Source organism: Fukomys damarensis, unplaced genomic scaffold (assembly GCF_012274545.1).
Source record: "Fukomys damarensis isolate Sample0158 unplaced genomic scaffold, DMR_v1.0_HiC HiC_scaffold_37, whole genome shotgun sequence".
Classification (NCBI taxonomy): Eukaryota; Metazoa; Chordata; class Mammalia; order Rodentia; family Bathyergidae; genus Fukomys; species Fukomys damarensis.
The window spans coordinates 5,891,724-5,914,055 of NW_022900949.1; the positions used below are offsets into that span (position 1 = coordinate 5,891,724).

Below are 22,332 nucleotides of genomic sequence, written 5' to 3' on the forward strand. Positions count from 1 at the left end.
GCCGCCGCGTCTGTGCCACCCCGTACTGGCCGGCCTGCGCGGGGACGCTGCGTCAGCAGGTGCCCCACACCCCCCAATGGACCCGCGGCGCTCCTAGGAGGGCTGGAGACGGGAATGCACATCACGGACGCACTCCATCCTTGGGCACAGGCAGGTGTGCTGCCGGGCACTGTGCTGGGGCCTCCCCCAGGGCCGGCCAGCTGCCTGCCACCCTCCCCACAAGGGAAAGGGCTGGGAACTCGGGGGAATGCAAAACCCCGGCCCCAGGCCCTCCTCAGGCCTCGGTCTCCAGGGGACAACACAGGGGACTTGCAGGGTGCCAGCTATGCACCCTTTTTTTGGGGGGTACCAGGGATCGAACTCGGGCCCTTGCACTTGTGAGGCAGGCGGTGGAACCACTGAGCTAAGTCCCCGGCTCGTGCCTTTCTGTTAGTGGTGCTGAGGCTGCAACTGGGGCCTTCACACCCAGCTGCAGCCCCTGGGCTCGCTGCAGTGCTAAACCGCCCAGACTGGGCTCCAACTTGTCATCGCCCTGCTCAGCCTCCCAGAGTGCTGGGACGACAGGTGAAGGCCACCACGACCAGCCGGCTCTGCCTTTGGAGAGGGCCAGGCTGGCGGGTCAGGCAGGAGCCCCAGGTGAGCCCACGGCCGCCCACAGGCACCTGCAGCACGCCGAAGGTGCACTGGTAGCCCATGCGGACCAGGCAGCGCAGCGTGAGCTTCAGCACCATGGAGCGCTTGAAGGAGACGAAGTTCCTGACGTTCTCCAACAAGAAGAAGCGCGGCCGGTAGTAGTCACAGTAGCTGGAGGCGGGAGAGCGGAGGTGTCATCGGGGGAGGGAGGGACCACACCAGGGTCTTCTCGCGGCCCCTTACCTGAGGAAGGACACCACCAGCGAGTTCTTGAACTTGGAGTAGGTGCGCGAGTTGAAGCGGTTCATGCCGCTGAAGCCTTGGCAGGGGGGCCCACCACACAGCATCTCCACGTCCCCCTTCTGCGGCAGCCGCTGGCGGAGCACGTTGGTCACCTCGCCGGCCATGACCAGCTTGAGCAGGACGTTGCAGTCCTCGGTGAACACCGTGGAGCCGGGGTTGTTCAGCCGGAACGCCTGGGCCGCGGGCTCCCACATCTCGATGGCCCACAGAGTCTCGCAGATGCCTGGGGACGGGAGGGCGACCGGGCGCTTGCAGCCTCCTCGGACGAGGACGGGGCCAGGAACCGAGGTCCCGAGAGCACCTTACCTGCCTGGTGGAAGCCCTCCGACAGCCCCCCGCAGCCCGAGAACACGTCCAGCGTCCGCAGCTTGGGCAGCTTGATGGCCTGCTCCGGCTCACTGGGCTCTGACGCCTGGGACTTCGTCTTGCCTTTCCCTGGAGGGGACAGGCCACCAGGGAACACGGTTGCCAGCCCTGCTGTGTGGCCTCGTGCAGGGCCGCTGGCAGCAGTGAGGGGCAGAGAGGCCACTCGGAGCCCCGCGAGCTCATCCAGCTTCCCGGGCGCAGGACACAGCCCTGGGCTCCAGACAGGGACGTACCTTTCCCCTTCCCTTTGCCCTTGTTCCCTGGACTGCGGGCGTGGTTCGGGGGATCCTCAAAGGTTTTGCTCTTTGCGTTGTAGGCCTGAAAAGGAGAGAACCACAGTCCGGACAGGAAGGACTGCATCTCCGCCCTGACAGACCTCTGAGAAGTGGATTTGTACAGAATCGGTATCTCCCTGCACAGCCCCACGGCTCGTTGGCCACCAACAGGGCGGGCTTGATTTCACTTCTCTGGGAACTTATGCAAATATTTTTACTTGGCCAACACTAAAATTCCTGCTGTGATGAGCACCTGCACCACTCATTCTCAAGTAGGGCTGCGTGACGAGCCCGTCGCCTGAGGAAACAGAAGGCTTCGTCCCTAAGATGACCACATGGAGGGGCCAAGCTCAAGCACTTCCGGCTCCGGGCTTCCGCCCCATCCTGGGGACCTGGCCCAGACACAGGCGCCCGGTGAAGGGACTGAGTGAGGGCCAGGGCTGTGTCCCCTGAAGAGGGAAAGGGACACCTGGCCAACTTACATGGGACACTGCCTGGGCCGGTGGAGACCACTGAGGGTCCTCAGATTTTAGTTACATCAAGACACTGTGATGTTATACGCTCTACTGTTAGCTGGACTTGGTGGTACCGGCCTATAATCCCAGCACTCTGGGAGGCTGAGGCAGCAGGATCGTAAGCTCAAGCCCAGCCTGGACAGCTCAGTGACTTAGGAAGACCCTGTTTCTAATTTTTAAAAAAGGGCTGGGGGTGCAGGAAGGCCCTCGGTTCCATCCTCAGCCCTGCGGAAAGAATGGGAAAGGGAAAGTAGCCGAGTGTTACAACTCCAGGACGGCCTGGCTGCTGGACTCGTATGTGGGCGACTCCTCCGGTGGCCAGAGCTCCGCCAGCATCCCCACCCCGCCACCCCAGGCGCTGGGTTCCTTACACAGGCCAGGCCCACCCACCTCAAGGAAGTAGAAGCGGTCGGGGCCGCCCATGGAATAGTCCTGCAGGCACTCGGGCAGGTCCTCCCCGTACTCCACGGTGCAGCGGCCCTGCACGGCCCGGAACTCCACCACGGCCTCCTCGTCGCTCCAGTACAGCAGGTTGATGTCGGCGTGGTAGCTGGCGGGCGTGAACTTGTGGGTGTTCTCGGGCCTGCGGGCCAGAGGAGCCCTGTGAGCGGTGCTCTTCGGCTGTGGGTCAGTGGCCCCTACCCAAAGGCCGGCAACCACAAGTACCTCGGATTTGCGTATTTCCAAAGATTTATATAGAGAGACCCAACAGGATTTTAGGGACAGAACCCAAGTCTAAATGCAGAACTCATTTTTCTCCCACAATCTCCCGCACACAGCCTGACGGTGACATTCTGGGCCATTTTCAGGAGCCCCACATGTTCACAGCGACTCGATCAGCCACTGCAGACCACGAACACTGTCCGACCTACAACGAGCACGGTTGTACCGTGGTCCTCGGCGAACCCTGGCAGAGACCATGTGAAATCAGACTCCCGAGCGAAATTGGTCCGAACACTCCACTCCGTACTCCTCGCCCCCTCCCGTAAGGCCCCTTGTGCCCACGCCCGCCTGGCGCGGTGTCAGTACGGGGTGCCAAGCACCTCCCTATGAGCAGCATTTCTCCAGCCTCCTCGCCCCGCTGGCTAGAACCCTTTACTCTCTCCTGTGGTTACAGCCGATCATCACACAGGGTGTGGAAGTCCTCGCTGTTGCTGTTCACAACCAGATGAAGCAGGAGGACCCCCCACCCTTCCGTACGGGTTTCCTCCCCATCACTGCGGCTCCAAGGAGACCCGAGCCACCCCAGATTCAGGACAAGACCCACAACAGGGGGACTAGAAGCCAAAGTGGTGGAACCGGGCAGCCACAGGCCCTGCAGTCAAACAGCCCAGGCCCTTCCGGCTGCTCTGGCCGCACCCTGGACATCCACTAGGGACATCTTTTGGGGAAAGGGCTCTGCGGCTCTCTTTTATCCTGCGGGTTGAGGGCTGGGCATGCAGCAGCCCAAGTGTGCCGAGCGCAACCTCTGCACCAAGCCACACCCCTGCCAGGCCCCGAAGCCTGAAAATGAGGCCCTAAAAGCCACCACACCAGTGCCCACCGAGTCACCAGCGCACCGCCCGGGTCCTGCAGACCTGTAGAACTTGTTGAGCTTGATCTTGATCTCCGCCTCATTGGGCTTGCCGTTGCTCTTCTTGGGGCAGAAAATCTCTTTTATCCGGCCGATCCGGTAAGGTTCAGGGGCGTCCAGGTTACTGCCCTTGATGTAGTCAGAGTACTTCCGGTAGTGCTCCGGGTATAGCTCCTCGTCCACTGGCTCCTTCCTGGGGCGCTTCATGGGACTGGACAGCTTGATGCTGTGAAGGAACCGCCAGGTATGGCTGACCCGAGGCCATGGTGGGCAACGCGGCAGACGGGAACCACCTGAGCCAGTCAGGTCCACCCTACACGCCAGTGTAGCCAAGCGCCCCCAGGACAGATGTGCGTCAACAGCTCTCAGCTCCAGCTGGGTGTGGGGCACATGCCTGTCACCCCCACACTCTGGGAAGCTGAGGCAGGAAGACTGCACGTTCAAGCCCAGCCCGGGCAGCTTACTGACTTAACAAGACCCTGTCTCCAAATGAAAAAGGACTGGGGATGTAGCTCAGTGCACAAGCCCTGGGGGTCAATTAAAAAAAAAATCCTTCGCTCCTGTCCCGCCTCCAGGCCACGCAGCATTATGCACTTCTGGCGCGTGACTAGGTCGGGTCATTGAGCACGGGCAGAGGTGACAGGAAGGCTCAGCGGCTGGGGCCATGTCCCGTGTGTGTCTCCTCAGGTCCTGCCTAGAAACATCTATGGAGATGACACCATCAGCCCGCGCCCCTCTGTGATGGGCGAGAGGAACTGCTGTGTTTTCAGGCACTGTCCTTTCGGGACTGTTATGTGGTGTGACAGACGGATCTGGAGGCAAGGCAGGAAGAGGCCTAGGGAAGAGGACACGGGGCCTGCAGCTACCGAAGCTGGCCTCACTGCTCCGGCCGCACTGCTGCAGCCGAAAGCCTGTGGGGCGCAATTTTTGAAGGCAGCTGCCTCGACCTCCCCAATAAACCCTTCGCGTCTGCCGGCTCCAGAGCTGCCCGAGCGCCCCTGCTCCATGCTCAGGGCTGCTGTGCCCTACGACTCACAGGGACTAAACCCGGGGGTGGGTGACGGGTTCCCTCTGGGGGCCTAGAGACGGAACCACCAGCCCGGAGACTGAGCAAGCTGGGGGGCGCAGGGCTCTGAGGAAGAGCACAGGCACAGTGTGGAGCTCCCCGAGCTGTGGTCGCCTCCCTGCAGAGCCACAGTTCTGACGCACTGAGCCTTCGGACTGAAGTCCCTGGGCCTGCAGCCGACCAGCCCTCGGCGCTCCCCGTGGTGTAGAGGTTCAGTGCCCCAGGAGCCCGGCTGCACAGGGCACTCACTTGAAGGTGAAGGCCTCAGGAGGCAGGTACACGCCGTCACCCACTCGGTACAGGACGCCGTTCTTGGTGGCGGAGCTGTAGAGAACCCGGCTGTCCAAGTCCTCCAGCTGCTCCAGGACGCGGGGCATCTCCTTCTGCCTCATCTCTGCCAGGCGGGCGCAGCTGGCACAGAACCTGAGGGACCGAGGGACCGAAACGCCATGAGGTGATGGCTCAGAGAGGAGCACCGGCGTTCCAACTTTGAAGGCACGCCAGGGGGACTGGGACCCAGGGAACACAAGGACGGGCAAGCAGGCCTGTGGGCCGCTGTCGGATGACAGCCTAGGCCGGCAGGGAAGAGCGTGCGGGGCCTGAGTGAGCACGCACACTACACGCACGAAGGCAGAGTGGGTCAGCCAGCTGAGAACCCCAGAGGCTCCCCCTACCTCCCCCAGGAAGGCGGGAAAGGGATTACTGGGGATAGAACCAGGGCTCTGGTAACGAGCCAGGTTCCAGTCTTTTTTCTGGACACAGAGCCTTGTTAGGTTACCCAGGCTGGGCTTGAATTTAGGATCCTCCTGCCTCAGCCTTCCAGAGTGCGGGGATTATCGGTGTGTACCCCCACACCAGGCCCACATTCTCCTCAGTTAAGTCCTCGAAGAAGAGCTGGAGCCTACTTTAAAAACACACCAAGGGGGCCGAGGATTTAGCTCAGTGGCACCATGCCTGCCTCACAAGTGCAAGGTCCTGAGTTTGACCCCCTGGTACCAACAAAACAAGACGAAAGAAAAGAACAGACCAAGGGGCTGGGAGGTAGCTCAGCAGTAGTGCTTAGGTTCCAGTCCTAGTCATCCAGCCCCACCCGCATATTTGAAAAAAGCTTCAAGCTGAAAGACAGCAGCAGCTGATGGGGGGGTGGTTTGCACAGAATCTAATTGAGCCGAGCCGCCGCTGCCTCCGCCTGTCAGCTGCATCATCGCTGTCCACGGACGGTCACGAGTCAGAGTTCGAATTTCCATCTTTTCTGGGCCGGCACCAGGGTTGGAGCCCAGGCTCTGAGCCTGACAGGTAAACGCTCAGCCACCAAGCTCCACCGTAGCCCTGACCCGCTCCTCCCCGGGCTACCGTCTGAACCTGCGGTCCTCTTGCAGGGACACCGGGTGGCAGCAGTGAGTCACAGCTCTGTCACCTCATCTCCCGGGCTACAACAGTCTGTGTCACCAGTGACTCTGGATGCTGAGGGATAAACTGCACGAGATAAGCAACACCTCACGAGTCAGGCTTTGTGTCAGAACAGTGGCGCCTCACTGCAGGCTCACCTGTGTTCTGAACGTGCTTAGGGTTCGCTACACTGAGCCGTGGAGGCTGGAAGGTTGGGTGTATTGAGGTAGCCCAGGCTGGTCTTGAACTCCTGGTGACCCTCCTGCCTCAGGTCACAGGCATACGCCACCACAACGATTTCAGTGCATTTTTGAGTGAAGCTATTTTGAATTTAAGCTGGCTTTTGGGGGCAGAGCTGCACCACAAGCTGGCGAGACCTGTGTGCCTCCAGAGACGCCCACTGCTGCTTCACAGATGAGGCAGACGGTAGAAAGAACCAGAGGGCACTAAACGCTTAAAGAAAGGTTTCCTGGGTGCAAGCACCCACCGGTTAAGAGAAACATGAAATACAAGATGCTTTTACAGGAATTAGGATTTTTTTTTCCTTTCTGGTACTGGGGATCGAACTCAGGACCTTGTGATTGCCAGGCAGGCACAGCGCCACTGAGCTAAGTCCCTGGCCAAGATGCTTTTATTGGAGAAAATCCCCAAGACGCAAAAGAGAAGACACAAGGTGTGTGGCACATGAGGGGACAAAGGCGACCCATCCTGCTCCCTCTGAGCCTGGCAGCCACGCACTGAGCCGACCACAGGCAGCCGGACAGGACAGTAAGCACAAGGGAGGCCAAGGCTCCCGGGAGGTGCGCGGCATGGCGATGGCCTGTACAGGGCGGGGACCCCACTCACTTGTACTTGTTGTCCTCTGTTGGCTGCATCTTGGGAGGGGACTCGAACCTTGCGTAGTCCTGGTCGTACCACAGCTGGTAGAAGTAGGTCTTCCCGTCTTTGGGGATCCCTGGGAACGTGGCCTCAGGGTCCATGCCTCCCTTTGGGAACGAGAGTGCACGTCACCCGTGACCTGCATGGAGGTGGCACAGGGCTGCGTGGAGGGCAGGGCGGGCGCTCTCACCTCCATGGCCCAGTTCTCAGATGGCGGTTTGTACAGGACGTTGACCTTGCTGTGGATGTAGGACAGCTGCATGTCCTCGCACTCGTCCACCAAAAACAGCTCCCAGGGGTCCGACGTGGCCCCGAGGACCGTGTCCGAGCCGGCGCAGAACCAGTGTGCATGGAACATCTGCCCATTGCTGCTGTCCTCCCACAGTGCCGTCACCCTGGAGCCGGAGGGGACAGAGCCAGCTCAACAGCAGCCCTGACTGCGCCCACCAGGGGAGGCTGGGTCTTTCTGGCTCTGTTCCATCCACAGGAGCAGGCAGGCCACACACCTTGCAAGATACAGCGGCTTGGAGGGGTCGTCAGGGATGACAGAGACACAGTCTCCCACCTCCAGGGTCTCCCCGTCCATGCACACCTGCTGGTAGTAACTCTTCTTCCCGTCGGTCTGCAAGCAAGAGCGAGTTCTGGTGAGGTCCTCACCTGTGTAAGCCTCCGGATCTTTTTATGAAGCAGGGTCTCGCTACGTAGCCCAGGCTGGCCTGGAACTCACGATGATCCTTCTGCCTCAGCCTGCCAAGTGCTGGGACTACTGGTGTGCGCCACCTCACCCAGCAGCCTCCAGAAGCTTAAACTCATGAGACTCGGGGCTGAGGCTTCAGTAGTAGACAGGGCGCGTGCTCAGCGCGCCCAAGACCTTAGGTTCAATCTGAGCACCCAAAAAAGACACAAATAAAGATGTGACTCATCATCATTTCATGAAGACGTCAAGAGCTGGGCCTGGGGGTGCAGAGCTTTAATTCCAGCACTCTGGAAGGCTGAGGCAGGAGGAACACAAGTTAGAGGTCAGCCTGAGCAACTCAGCAGACTGCCTCAAAATAAAATTAAAAAGGTCTGGGATGCTGGCTCGTTTATAGAGTGCTTGTCTAGTAGGTAAGAACCCCCAGGTTCCACCCCACGCACTGCAAGAAGAAAAACCGCAGCCATGAGCTGCCTGGTCCCCAAGCGCACATACGGACCTGGAGCTCTGAGGGTTACCTTGATGGCTTCCCCAACCCAACAGATCCGATTCCTGTTCTGCTTCATCTTCTTTCCCTGATGCATCTTTTTGGGCGATGGCATCTCAGGGATGTCATCGTCCACTTCCTCATCATCCTCTGCCTCTTTCATGGCCATATTGGGACACCTGCAAAGCCACGGCTATCAGTGAGGCCCCCGATGGAGCAGAACTGACCTGGGCACCTGAGGGTCACGACAGGCCTGAAGCCAGCCCCGGAGGGATCCCTGCCCGCTCTGGTCTCGTCCCCCCAGGGCAGGCACCCTCCTACCTACCTCCTCCTCAGGCAGGCCTGCTTGCTGCGACCACTGCCCCCGAACTTCGGCATGTCCTTGCAGGCCTTGCACTTTCCACACTCGGGCCTCTGGCAAACCTAGGGAACGTGAAAAGGCCGATGACGTGGGCATGTGGTAGCCGTTTTTTTTTTTTTTTTTTTTTTTTTTATTTTTTTTTTTTTGGTAGTACCGGGGATCAAACTTAGGACCTTGTGCTTTCGAGGCAGGCACGGCATCACTGAGCTCAATCACTGGCCCAGTAGCCAGGTTTTTTTTGTTGTTTTTTTTCTTTTAGACAGGGTCTCACTACATAGTTGAGGCTGACCTGGAACTCACTATGTAGCCCAGGCTGGTCTCGAACTCACAGCGATCCTCCTGCCTTAGCCTCCCGAGTGCTGGGATGACAGGCGTGCAGCACCTTGCCCCGCTAGCCAATCAGTTTTGATAGATTTTTATTCCCCCTGTACTGGGAAGATTGAATCTAAGGCCTTAAACTGAGCTATGTCCCTGGCCTATTTTGTTTTTCAGGCAAGTTCTCATTAAGTTGCCCAGGCTGGCTTCAAGTTGGTGATCCTCCTGCCTCAGCCTCCCCAAGAGCTGGGATTACAGACATGCACCATCATTCCAGGCAAGTGAATTAGGATCTTCTAAAATACATTCAAGCCTGTAATCCCAGCACTGGGGGGTTGAGGGAGAAGGACTGCAGTGAGTTTGAGGCCAGCCTGGAGACACATGGGGAGAGGTTCTAAACCAGCCCGAACTACAGGAAGACTCTGTTTTAAAAATAAAGCACCTGGGTGTGGTGGAGCACACCTGTAATCCCAGCACTCGGGAGGCTGAGGCAGGAGGATGCTGTGAATTCAAGACCAGCCTGGGCTACATAGTTGAGTTCCAGGTCAGTCTCAACTACATAGTTAGACCCTGTCTCAAAAAACAAACAAACAAAGATAATAATAATAATTAAAGAAAGCATGCATTCAATCTTGGCATAAGTATGAAAAATGAGAGCTGAACCTGCTCCTACCCTCCGGATCAGCACAGATTAAGATGTCAGCTGGAGCGGGAAGGGAGAAGCTGCACCTCAGCGGAAGGTAACAGCACCTTGGAGAGCAGCCTGCAGGTCAAAGTCCACCTACACCCCAGGCTCCTCCTCTAAACCGGAAGCTGGCAGGAGGGCTCAGAGGCGGTGGCATGGCCATCACTACAGCAAAAAGCGCTCTATCACGGAGGACCAGGTGGGACACTCATAAAACACCCCAGGCCTGCTGCACTTACAGATTCAACCAGCCATGCATGGAAACACTCAAGGGAAAGAGAAAACTAAGCTGCTGTGATCCAGCTCCTCAGGAGGCCGAGGCAGGAGAGCCCATTTTGAAGCCAGCTTGGGCAACTAACTCAGCCAGACCATGCCTCAAAATTAAAAATAAAAACCAAGGCCTGGGAATGTAAGTCAGCCCTAGCATGCCACATGGCCCAGAGTTAAGGCCCCGGCCCTGAAAAACAAATCAGAACTGTCCTGGATACGCCCAGACTGTCCTCCCCGGGACTCTGTAAAAGACCGCACTGCAGCCATCTCCCCAATGTTTAGCATCTGTGAGGTCGCAGTCATTGGGAGAGGACTTTTTGGGCCAGGCTAGGGTTCACACCCAGGCCCTCAAGTGTGCTCAGCACAGGCCCCACCCCAGAAACTGTGTGAGGCTCGTCGGGGCAGGCACGAGTCATACAAACACCGTCCAAACAGCCAGAGCTTGGTCTGAGTGGGGGGTGGTCCTGGAACCGACCCTGGAGTACGGAGCAGTTACGACCACGTCCACAAGTGACAGCGCCACAGAAGTCGCACTTGTAGTTTTTTTTTTGTACCGGCAATCAAACTCGGGTCCTGCACTTGCGAGGCAGGCGGTGGCACCACTGAGCTAAACCCCCGGCCCCACAGCTATATTTTTAACAACTATGAAGCCAGGTGTGGTGGTGCACGCTTGTGACTGCCCCCAAGGAGGCTGAGGCAGGACTCCGACCTGGGCACGTTAGTGAAATTGTCTCGAAAATAAGAAATAAGGGTTGAGGACATGGCTCGACTCCCAAAACGCAAATAGATGAGAGAGGTAAATGACGCATTGATGGATGGAGAGAAAGTTGTAAACACTGGACAAACGCAGTAAATACAAAGAAAATTCCAATTGGGACGGTGAGGACTTGTAGATCCCCGCTGAGGGCGGCCACGGAAGGCAGCCAAAGCTCCAGTGCCAGCGCGCAGGGCACACACCGGTGGCTCCCAGGCAAGGGCAGCGGACCAGGTACTGTAAGGCACACCCCATCACCAGCGAATCCATGGTGCTGGAACCAGGATCCAGGCGGCCTGAGCCCAACGGAAGGGTGTAGTCTCCCTGCAGAGCCTGCTCTGCACCTCCTGCCGCAGACTGCCTCGCTCTCGCTCTCCGGGCTGCTCCCTGACCTGGAGTGTGGCCTGGGTACGAAACCGATACAATGCTCGGCTTACAGAGCAGTGTCATGAACAAAGCCACATGTGCCCAGCATGGATGTAATATATGGTTCTCTTTTTTTTTCCTGAGATAGGGGTCTCGATATATAGTTCAGGCTAGTGCCAATCTCGTAACTGCCCTCCTGCCTCGGCCTCCTGAGTGCTGGGATCACAGGCGTGCACTACCACGCCTGGCCTTGGTTTTTATTTTTTCAGTCGAGGTTTTACTAGGTAGTTTAGGCTGGTTTTCGACTCACAACGATCCTCCTGCCTCAGCCTAAATTCTGGGATTATAACCATGGACCATGAGGCCCAAGTGTAATACTGTTGTCAGCCTTTATCAGATAGATAGTGGGTTCAGAATCGCGGAGCCTACAAACACAGAGGAACAGCCATATTCATACACCCTTCATGGCAAGCTATTCTGGAAGGCCTGTGATCCAGGTCCGCCCCCCAGCACTGTCAGAGCCTCAGGAGCCACCCCGACAGGGTCACCTCACAGACGCCGCAGCGCCGCCGTTTGAAGGCGTTCTCCTTGTCCTCTTTATCATCCTTTTCAATCTGCTCTGCGAAGAAGGTGTCGAAGATCTCGTAGACCAGCTTGGTGGTGGTGGCTTTCGTGGGTCCTTTGTCCTTCTCCTTGGCAGAATGCCTGAGCCTCACGGTCTGACGCCTTTCGGCTCGCCTGGGGGAGGGGCCGCTGCTTAAGGGACTGGGCAGAGGACACAGGAACCTGCCTTTTCCGGTCTCGGGTCCCCAGCCCGATTCCTGCTGTGTCCTTACCTCTGCCCCAGGGTGACCCCTGCCAGCTTGATGAGGTCTCTCATGCAGGGAGACAGGAAGATGGGCTGCTCGTCACTGTCCTTGGCATCGTCGTAGCTCTCTACTTGACTCACCACAAACTGGGCGTGGCGGAGGAGAGAATCCTCCGTGAACCGGTTCACGTTGATTGTGGAAGGGGGAACAGTGGTCTTCAGAGGAAAAAAAAAGAAAAAGAAAAACACATGTTTCACTTATTTTTTTTGCTTGCAGTGCTTGGATGGAAGCCAGGGCCTCACACAAGCTAGGCAGGCGGTCACCACCAAGCACCAGCCCAGCCCTGATTCTCTAATACTTAAACAGAACTGTGCATATGGGGCTGTAAGTTTCTGCTGGCTCTAGACGTGGCTGCAGTTCTCTGGCAGCGTCAGGATGGCGGGGGGGAGGTGCCAACCCCTGATCAGGAGGCAGGGGAACCCCGCACCTCGATCTTGTTGATCAGGTCTTCGTAGGTGGCATCGGGATTCCCCTGGAGGAACTCGATCACGATCTTACTCATGTAGATCTTCTCCTGTATCAGGCCAAAAAGGGGCTCATAATCCGGGCTGGGCTCCATCAGAATGTACTCGGCGAAACCTGGAGGGGACATGAGTTGTTAAAAAAAAAAAAAAAAACTTGTTCATCAAACCGGGGCCCTCAGCACCTCCACCCCTCCAGCATCCACCATTTCTCTGTGCATATGACAGAGATGGGGTCTCCCTGTCGCCCAGGCTGGCCCCGGGCTCCAGTGCTCCATCTTCCCCCTCTGCCTCCCAAGTGGTGAGGACAAGAGGTGCACACCACCCGGCAGGCCAGAGCGAGGAGGAAGTGTGCGGGACTTCCAGAACAGCCTCAGATCACTCCGCAGACCAATGGCAAAACGCAAAGCCCCGCCGGTCACAGCTCATTACGGAGCTGCCGCTCTGCTTGAGGACGGAGACAAGCTAAGCAGGCTTTCAGCAAACTTGTCTACTTTTTGGAATTTGCTCCGGCTCTGAGTTGCAAGACTTTGACTTGCTCTTAAAACTGGCCAGCTGGGGATTTGGCTCAGTGGTTCCGCCGCCTGCCTCACAAGCACAAGGACCCAAGTTCGATCCCCGGTACCAAACATAACAAAAACAAAAACATTGGCCAGCTGCAAGTAACATGAGAGGCTGCCCCTGCCGAACCAAGGTCCCAGGGCACTGTCCACACCCCAGGACGGTAGGAGCCTGGGCCCGTCTCACACCTACCGGTGCTAAAGCCAATGAGCACCTTCTCGCCTCCATCGTAGCCGGTGATCCACCATTCGTTAATGGGGCCAAGATTTTTGCCATTAACACCACCTAGGAGCACGAAAAAAAGTCCCGGGCTGGGGAAAAGGACCATGCACAAGGCCCATGCCGAAGCTGGGCCAGGCGGTCACTGTTGGAGCCTGGAGCCAGCATACAGAGGCGGCAGCTCCCACGTCTGTCAGTTCACAAGGGACTTGAGTGTGCTCGGGCTTAAGCCACCGGCTGCCCCCGACTAACCCTGGGGCATTCCACTCACCTTCTAGAGACGGGTTTTCCTCATAGATCGCTTTGGCTGTTCCAGAAAAATACAGTTTTACGTTCTTCTCGATGAGCCCAGTGTCTATTGGGCACAGGTGACCTCGCTTACAGTACACACTAGACGGGCGACAAAGGGCACTTATGAGCTACCCTCAAAGGTGGCCACAGCACGGGGCCAGGCACGGGGGACGGACTAAGTCCAAGCCTCAGACCAACCCATCTCTCTGGTCACAGGACACTAACTCGGTCAGTACTGCGCTCTATCACTCAAAAGTTCCCCTGCCCATCAAGAGGGCACGGCCTGCCGAGGTGACACAGACAGGGGTCAATGAGACATCTAGTGGGAGGCCTTGGCTCTGACAACAACCTGCTCACTGCTCTGTGCAGCCACCACCTGTCCAGCCCCAAGCCCTCCCGTCACCCGAAATAGAAGCTCAGCCCAGCAGGCGGCATCTCCCCAGTCCCCAGACCCCAAGCCCTGGCACTGCCAGCCTACTTGGTTTCTGAGGGTTTTCCTGTGCAGTGCACGTCACCCTGTCCATGCAACTTTGCATCACGTGAGCTGCATTTCGGTAAGGAAATTAGCTCAGAACCCTAAAGCAGGCTCAGAGCAGGATGGGAAGGGGGTCCTCAGGGTGCAGGAAGGAGAGATACCGTCGGTCTTCCACCGAGGGATGGAGGTCAAATGCACAAAGGACACCGATGGTGACACCGTGGCGCAGACACATTTAGGAGCCTGTTCCGCCTACACGAGGCATCACAGAAGACAAGCCTCAAACTGCTTACACCGCACACTAGGGCTGGGGATTTAGCTCAGTGGTGCTGCCACCTGCCTCACAAGCACAAGGTCCCAAGTTCCATCCTCAGTACCAAAACAAAAACAAACGAACAAAAAAAAAAATCCAGAAAAAACAAAACAAAACAAATAACACAGTAAACACAGTAAGCACCAGAGCTGAGCACCCCACTCCTGGCACGGTGGCAGTAGAGAGGCCCGTGGTAGCCTTCGTATTTGGTCAGGGGGAAAGATGGGTGGACAGACGTATGTACGGAGGGTGGCCTGCATGGGGAGGCTCAGGCCCCAGCCTGCCAGACTCTCCTAGAGGCGACACGAGCCAGGCTGGTGCCCGTGACTGGTTCCCACCGACCACACACAAGCCAAAAGCCTGGATAAGTGGGGTGGCCTGGCTCCCAGCATACTGCTGACAGGCCCCTGACCACTGAGACACTGTCCTCAGTGTCCCTGCAGGAGGGAGCCACCAGGCTTGCTGGTGACACCACCAGGAGTGCCGCACGCCCTGTCCGCCCAGAGAGCTTCGTGAGGGCCGCCATGGTCCCGGCCCAGGCGCAGCTGGGAGACAGCACGAGAGTGCAGAGAGGGAAGGTACAGCCAGCAGTTAGCCACAGGGACAGAGGCAGGCCACACACAGCCCAGGCGACATACAGAGAAACCCCAGTCCCAGCTGTGCGTTGTGGGGAAAGCCTGCCTGGGCACTGCGGCCACCCGAGGCTCCCAGGCACTCACCGGTGCCCGCCCTGAGCCCTCCCGCTAGTCCCTGTCCTGCCCCGCTGGTTCCCTGTTCACCAGGCTGAGGGATCACTAATCCGAATCCCAGGTGCTTAAAATCCAAGATGCTAAGCACTGACGGACCAACCTGATTGACATCACACGTGGGAAATGTGGCAGTGACCTCGTGAGATAGGGCTGAAGTCACACTGCTGGTGAATTAAAAATAGTGCACAGGGGCCGGGGATTTAGCTCTGGGGTTCTGCCGCCTGCAAGCACAAGGTCCTGAGTTCGATACCCGGTACCAAAAAAACAAGACAAAAAAACCTTCAGTCCACACAACTGCAGCGGGTACAGGACCGCGGGGAACCTCCAGTTCACACTTGGGTCCCGTTGCTGAAGAATCCGTTGCATGCAAATATTCTCAAAACCAAAACTCTCAACTCCCAAACACTTCTGGCCCCACATGCTCTGGATAAGGGATATTTGAGCTACACATCTCACATGTGACTTTCTTTCCGCTAAGGCAGGAGCCTGCGGTACCAAATCCATAATGACCTACATCAGCACACAGCACAGGGATGACCCTCATTTAAAAGTACGGAGCTGGGGACTCAGCTCAGTAATCCCACCGCCTGCCTCGTAAGCGCAAGGTCCTGAGTTCGATCTCCAGTACCAAAAAAAGAAAATTAAAAGGGAGCTATGGATGTGACTCAGTGTGAAGGTCCTGGATTCAACCCTAAATACCACACAAAAAAAGGAAAGCGTGACCTTTGGGATGGGGACTGACTGATCACTGAACGCACAGAACTATAACCACCTAAAAAGCAACAGAAATGTCAGAGCCAGCCAGGGTCTACACCTGCCCCGTGACTCCTTCCCACAAAGAGCCAGCAGCTCCACGAACACCGCCACGGGGCTGGGAACATCCCTCCCGGGGCGCCAAGACCCTGGTGGTGTGGCTCAGCCAGGCCACGGTGCAGTACGTCAGCCGTTACCTGAAGCATGTGAGCTTATGCTGAGGAAAGGCCTCGTAGCTCTCAAAGCCGGACTCATTGTTGTCGAAGATGGACAGCTTCTCGTTGGTCAGCATCTGGGGCTCCTCCAGCTGAGGGACACAGGGCTTTAGGCAGCGGCACACGACGCCGGAGACGGGAAAAGGGTGACAGGGCCGTGGCACTCACCGCGTCCGGAGGGTGCTGCTCGTATTTGAGGTCGACGTCATCTAGGTACTGCCCGCACTGGACACACCTGGGGGGCTGGAGCTGCAGCACGGAAGAGGGGCTCAGGGGGCGGCGCCGGTAACAAGCCCCCCCACTCCCACCCCGATGCTCACCCTGGAGTTGATCATGGCCTTGCCTCGAGGTGGTTTCTTCTCCACCCTGGGGAGAAAGCACAGGACCATTGGCTCTTCTTCCGTGAATTCAGAGCAGACCACAATGGGCCTTGGTCCCTAACCTGCCCATGCCTATGACCCATTGTGGCTGCGGTAAGGGACCAGGGGCCAAGTCACAGCTGGCCGTTTACCACCCAGGGGAATGCGGACTCAGCCTGCAGAACCAGGGAGTCTAGATCCTGACCTGACTTAACCTGACACGTAGCTAAAGTTGCTCCAGAATTTCATGAGAAATCACTTAAAATTTTTTTCTTTCTTGCTGGGCGTGGTGGCGCCCACCTGTAATCCCAGCACTCGGGAGGCTGAGACAGGAAGATCGCTGTGAGTTCAATACCAGCCTGGGCTACATAGTGAGTTTCAGGGCAGTCTCAACTACATAGTAAGACCCTGTCTTAAAAAAACAAAAAACAAAAAACAAAAAAAATTTGTTTTTTTTTCAGTACTAGGGATTGAATTCTTGGCCTTGAGCTTGGGAGGCAGAGGCGGTGCCACTGAGCTAAATCCCCAACCATTTTGTTTTTTTGAGACAGAGTCTCAGTATGTAGCCCAAGCTGGCCTTGAATTTAAGCAATCTTCCTGCCTCAGCCTCCAGAGTGCTGGGATTACAGCTATGCACCACCAAACCCAGCCATTTAAAAAAAGTGCACCTTTCATCGATGCCTATTTTACAAAATACTGGGTTTCACTGGTATTTTCAGACGTGCAGGTAACATTCTGATCATGCTCCCCCGTTACCCTCCCTTACCCCCCTGGCCCTCTCATCTTTCTAGAGCAATTTCAACATTATGCTCTGCTCTGTAGGAAGACAAAAATTAACCTTTAAGAGGGCAATCCAATTTCTGGTCCCCCTTCTGTCTCTTAGAAGCTTTCTTTCCTGCAGTAAAATTTTCCTGTTTTTTTGGTACTGGGGATCAAACTCAGGTCCTTACACTTGTGAGGCAGGAGGTGGGACCACTGAGCCAAAGCCCTGGCCCAATTTTTCCTATTCTGAACCCCCATTGTTCCTGGATTTTAGAGGACACAAACTCGCATTTCGAATATCTAGCAGGTTTGGGAGTTACATCTCTTCCCCCGTATCATTTTGGAGGTCTTCCACCGAGATTACTGGTCAGAGTTCTCAACATATTTAATTCCAGGCACTTCCCTCCTCGGTGGCTGCTGGATTTCAAGACAAAGCTTTCAGAATGTTTGGAGACCAAAACTAGAAAGGTAACTGGGCGATGAGGACAGCCAGTGTTTTGGCCCCGGCCCCTCAAGGTCTACAAGATCCAGGACACACAGGAACCTTTCCTACAGGATCCTCCATCTCTGAGGCTGCCAAACTCCAAGCGGTCACACACACGGAACCAGTGACAAGTGTGCGAGGACCCACCAGATGGACCTTGTAAACCTCTCATGAGTGCTAAACTAAACAACAGGACTTCTGCATTGGATTCTGAAGGGCCCTGGACCTTCTCCTTATCCTCTGGGCAGGCTATCCTTCCAGCAATCCTGCTGACCTTATAATTTGGCCCATGCATTCTTAACTGTTTCTTTGGTGTTGTCTCCTCCAGGCTTAAAAGCTATGCAGCTACCAAGACGACAATGCCAGGCACCTACCAAAGACCTTCAGAAAGACCCTCTGTAGAGTAACTCTAACTGCTGATCACAGCTACAACCCCGTTCAGTGGAAAGTAGTAGCCAGGGCTGTCTTCGCCCTTTGCCCCCTCACAGCAGTTAGGGGTACTTCTTCAGAGGAGGGAATATTGCAGATGGGTAGCTAATTACATGTCTTGTAGGCAGTTAGACAGGGCTGCCCTCAAGGAGCCAACATGGAGGGCAATCAAGACACATCCACTGCAGGCCAGAATTGTAAAGGGAGAGAAACTACTATAACTTTGTGCTTCCCCTGGGGATAAACAGCAGTGACTGATATTCCAAATAGGTTTCAATCACCTGAGTAGGGGGCCAAGGTCTTAGCCCAGCCTTTCCAGGAAATATCCCTGACCCCCACCCTTAATGAAAATCCTGGTACGCTTGCTAGAATCACGTGCCCCGATTTGAGTCCCATGTCGTCAATACTGCCTGGGTGACTGCACTGTAATCTTACTGGGTAGTGATGGTCTTGCCCCGCCTCGTGCCCGCCTTGTAACTTTCCATCGGGTCTTACAGTTTTGTCCCACTCTGTACCCGCCTCACATGGCCTGGCTGTAGAAAGCATCTTGGAGAAGTGGGATGAGCAGGCACCCACTTTCCGGGCCCCCTTCTGTCTTAGACAGAAGCTTTCTTTCCCTAGATAAATTTTTCCTACTCTTTAAAAACAATAATTAGTTCTTACGGTTCTTTGGGAATGGTTTTACGTCTCTTCTCCTCCTAAATAGGGGAAACAAAAAGATAAAGAGTAAGAAGGACACCGGCCTTGAGTCCATCCCAACCATCACAAAATAAATAAAAGGCAGCCGAAGCAGCAGGGCCCGCCCGGCCCTCACAGGAGCCTTGAGCGGAGCCACGAGGACACAGGGAGGCTCCCAGGAACCAGCCCTGCGGCCACCCTGACCTTGGACTCCCAGCCTCCAGAAGTGAGAGGGCGGCTGCTACGTGAGCTGCCCGACTGGTTCCCGCGGCCTGAGCTCACCAGCGCATGCGAAAGTGTATTTTTAGAACCCTAGCAGGGAAGGGAAGAGCTAGATTCTCATTATGATGCAGTTGCGATAAAATCGCGGGAGGAGGCGAAGGCAGTTACAAACATTACGTAAGGGCGGGGCGTGCGTGTGTGCGAGAGACATGGCGGTGAGCACTTGCCAAGCTCTCCTGAGGCCCTGTGTTCCAGCACAGCAGCACAAACAACAACACAGCTGAGGGGCTTTCACGCTGCACAGACCGGACTGACACAACTGGGGCCCACGACCCTCTGTCCCACATCACCAGCAGACCACGGGGCCTCCAGAGGCGATGACACAGGAAGCGGCGCAGCCGCCCCTGGCCACTCCGCCTGCGGGACAGGGGCTGAGGGAGGGGACCAGCCGGCCTCAGGCAGGACCCAGCAGAGCAGGCGGCCTGAAGCACACCGGCCATTTACGGGGAGCCAGAAAACCCGAGAGGTATTTAGAACAAGTCTCAACCGAACCCAGTGCAAGCGCTCCTCCAACATTTTGGTGAAAGGTGGGGCGCACACACAGCTGGGTCCCCCAAGGCCACCGCCTGGCGATTCCCCGGCTGTCTCAACCTGTGCTAAGTACGCTGTGACCTTTACACAGGGAGGAGAAACCCCTCGGCACTCCTTTCCCAGGATGTGTCGCCACTGTCATGCGGCTCAGGGCTATGCCCGGCCAAGACCGTGTGGGTCCCAACTAGAAATGTAAAAACCAACAGAGGAGGCCAGGACGGAGGGTTGGAGCTTGAGACCTCAGCAAGAGGGGCACAGGGGCAGTGCGGCCCCGCCCGGGCAACTCTGACTCCTTGTCTTCCATAGAGGGTGGAGGTGTAGCCCAGCACAAAGGTTCTGGGTTTACTTTCTAGTACCGTCGGGGGGGGGGAGAAGAAAGAAAACCTAGGGGATTCGGGAATTTGAATACAGACTAGGGGTCCGATCTTATTTTCTCGGTGATAACGCCCTCGTGGGTGTGTCTCTCGCCGGCCCCTCTGGGATCGGGGTGCCAGGGCAGGGGGTGCCAGGGCCGAGCTGGGGTGGAGCGGGTTGGGGTTCGCCGGACTACGCCCGGCCAGAGTGATGGAGGCCAAGCCTTGACTGCTTACTCTGGGCTACATCTGAACACAAGCACAGTAAATTGTTTGTTTTTTTAAATAAACTGCTTTTTGTGGTGTAGCGCTGGAGCCTGAACGTGCGTGAGGCAAGGCCCAGTGCAGGCTAAGCTAATGCTCTACCACTGAGCTACACACCCAGCTGTTATAAAAATAAAATAAAAAATAATTAAAACAGGCCACTTTTCAGTGGACCCCAGCCAATACAGCGGGACAGAAGCGAGGCTTTTACCTTCTCATCTTCATCCCTGTCCTGGGATGTCTGAGGCGTTGCTCGCCCAGCCTCTACCTCCTCAGTCCTCCGTCTGGCAGCACTGGAGGGGAACAGCAGAGAGAGTTAGCGGGAGACAGGAGATGCTGGAATGAGCGGCTAAATACAGCCTCCTGCTAGGAAGCAAGAGCCAGGCGTGGAGCAGCACCCACATGTGTGGGAGAGGGACGTGGGGGCGGGTGTCACGGTTCCTGGCCCTGCCCGGACAGCGCCACCCTCCCACCGCATCACCACTGCCGGTACACTGTTCTGTCACACCAGCACTCGAGGGCAGGGCTTGGGGACACAGGGTGACAAACACTCAGGCACCCGGCCACTTACAGGTCTCTGAGTTGACTTCTGGACCTCCGTTCATCCTGACGGGAAGGGGAGGCGGAGGGAAAGAAGGTGCGTTAGTTTGAGACGGACGATCGCTTCTCGGCCTTTTGGCTAAGATCAAGCGAGGTTGCTGAGACAGACGAGGCAGATGAGGTGCAAACAGCAGCGTGCGGGTTCGAGGTTTCAGAGAGCAGGTCAGGGGAGCGCTAAGGCTACAAACCCTCCACCCCCCAGACCCACCCTGTGATCAAACAGAGGCTAGAGAATCTTCTTCCACACCCAGCAGTGAAAAAACCTAGACCAAGGAGTGACACACTGCTTCTGCACAGGGCCGGGCAGTCAGGCGTGGTGAGCTATGCCTGCCATCCCAGCACTCTAGGAGGCCGAGGCAGGAGGACTACAAGTATTTACTCAGCCTGGGCAGTTAGCGAGACTGTGGGTCAAATACAGGGCTGGAGGTGTAGCTTAAAGCAAAGACCTTGGGTTCCATCCCCAGGGCCCGTTCATATACAGGGCCACCCAACAAGTGCCAGCAGCTTTGTGTGGCACACGGCCTGCGTCACACTCATCTCTGCCGCTGTATGGCTAAAGCAGCCACAGAAGGAACCTAAATGAAACAAGGCAGTGATTTACTAAGCAAGCTTCACAAAAACAGCCAGGGGCTGGGTCTGGCCAGCAAGCTGGACCCTGCCAGCCGCTGCTCTAGAGAGCTGTACATGCCCTATGGTTAGGGGTGAACGCTTCCTACAGGCAGGCAGTGGGGTATTAAGAAACAAAGGAATCAAGCTTAGTGTGAAAAACTAAGAGGAAGTAGGAAAGTATGTGTGGTGACGCAGGCCTGTAAGCCAGCACTCTGGGAGGCTGAGGCAGGAGGATAGCAAACTTCAAGCCCAGGCTAGACTATTCAGTGAGATCCTGCCTCCAAAATTAAAAAAAAAAAAGGGGAACATCTCTCTCTCTCTCTCACACACACACACACACACACACACACACACACACACACAGTCCTCTCCACCATGACAGTGAACAGAAGGACTCACACTCACACTGTCGGTGTAGACAGTGCAGTGACAACACCAATCTCATCCAAGGCAGGGACAAGCGAGCTGGTCCAGTTCTCCAAACCCGGATGCAGCACTGCAGCTGAGCCCAGGTCTTACCGGCACCATCTTCCCCAGTCAAACGACCCAGAGGTCAAGGCAGCTCAAAGAAAGCGAGGCTCCACCCTTACCCTCTCGCCTCCTTCCCCGTCCACATCCGCATGAGTCCCAGGCCTGGCTTCCCTGTAGGCTTCTTCCTCGGCTCCCCGGGTTGCGGCTCTGCCAGCAAAATACACGTACATCAGCCAGACCAGGCCAGGATGGGCAATATGTGTGGGCAATATGTGTACAATCCCGACCCAGACTCGGAGTGGGCACCCACGGCTCCATCACAGGAGACCCAGGAGGCACTGGTGACTTGTTTGTGATTCACGTGGGTGCCTGAGTGCATGTTGCTGAAGATGAAGCCCGGGGCTTTACGCCCTGCTGGGCAAGCGCTTGCTACACCCAGTCCTATACGTGCATGTGGGTCAGAAGCTGGGTGCAACAGCGCAGGCCTTTGATCCCAGCTACTCAGTAGGCTGAGGCAGGAGGACTGCAAGTTCAAGCCACCCTGGGTAAGTCAGTGAGACTGTGTCTCAAAGAGTAATGAAAGGGCCGGGGATTTAGGTCAGTGGTTCCACCGCCTGCCTCGCAAGCACAAGGGACTGAGTTCAATCCCCGGTACCAAAAAAAAAAAAAAAAA

At 56.5% G+C, this 22,332-nt stretch overlaps 2 protein-coding genes across 2 annotated transcripts in view; both read right to left on the minus strand.

Annotated features, from left to right (window-relative positions):
• The window catches only part of LOC104869681 (DNA (cytosine-5)-methyltransferase 1-like), a 2,743-nt gene extending 2,012 nt beyond the window's left edge, over positions 1-731 (minus strand). Inside the window, exon 1 of the mRNA XM_033759590.1 lies at positions 663-731. Coding sequence (XP_033615481.1) covers positions 663-731 — 69 coding nt within the window. The remainder of the gene's footprint in view (positions 1-662) is intronic.
• Dnmt1 (DNA methyltransferase 1) overlaps positions 721-22,332 on the minus strand; it is a 39,248-nt gene continuing 17,636 nt past the window's right edge. The window contains exons 10-32 of the mRNA XM_019209095.2: positions 21,779-21,866; positions 20,551-20,585; positions 20,191-20,272; positions 18,535-18,569; positions 16,158-16,203; positions 16,006-16,086; positions 15,820-15,929; positions 13,313-13,431; positions 13,015-13,107; positions 12,228-12,379; positions 11,768-11,955; positions 11,480-11,669; positions 8,506-8,603; positions 8,212-8,359; positions 7,506-7,621; positions 7,190-7,394; positions 6,967-7,106; positions 4,981-5,154; positions 3,670-3,891; positions 2,483-2,675; positions 1,536-1,620; positions 1,243-1,371; positions 721-1,159 (exon numbers count right to left, since the gene is read on the minus strand). Of these exons, the coding sequence (XP_019064640.1) occupies positions 873-1,159; positions 1,243-1,371; positions 1,536-1,620; positions 2,483-2,675; positions 3,670-3,891; positions 4,981-5,154; positions 6,967-7,106; positions 7,190-7,394; positions 7,506-7,621; positions 8,212-8,359; positions 8,506-8,603; positions 11,480-11,669; positions 11,768-11,955; positions 12,228-12,379; positions 13,015-13,107; positions 13,313-13,431; positions 15,820-15,929; positions 16,006-16,086; positions 16,158-16,203; positions 18,535-18,569; positions 20,191-20,272; positions 20,551-20,585; positions 21,779-21,866 (3,016 nt within the window). The 3' untranslated portion in view covers positions 721-872. The remainder of the gene's footprint in view (positions 1,160-1,242; positions 1,372-1,535; positions 1,621-2,482; positions 2,676-3,669; positions 3,892-4,980; positions 5,155-6,966; positions 7,107-7,189; positions 7,395-7,505; positions 7,622-8,211; positions 8,360-8,505; positions 8,604-11,479; positions 11,670-11,767; positions 11,956-12,227; positions 12,380-13,014; positions 13,108-13,312; positions 13,432-15,819; positions 15,930-16,005; positions 16,087-16,157; positions 16,204-18,534; positions 18,570-20,190; positions 20,273-20,550; positions 20,586-21,778; positions 21,867-22,332) is intronic.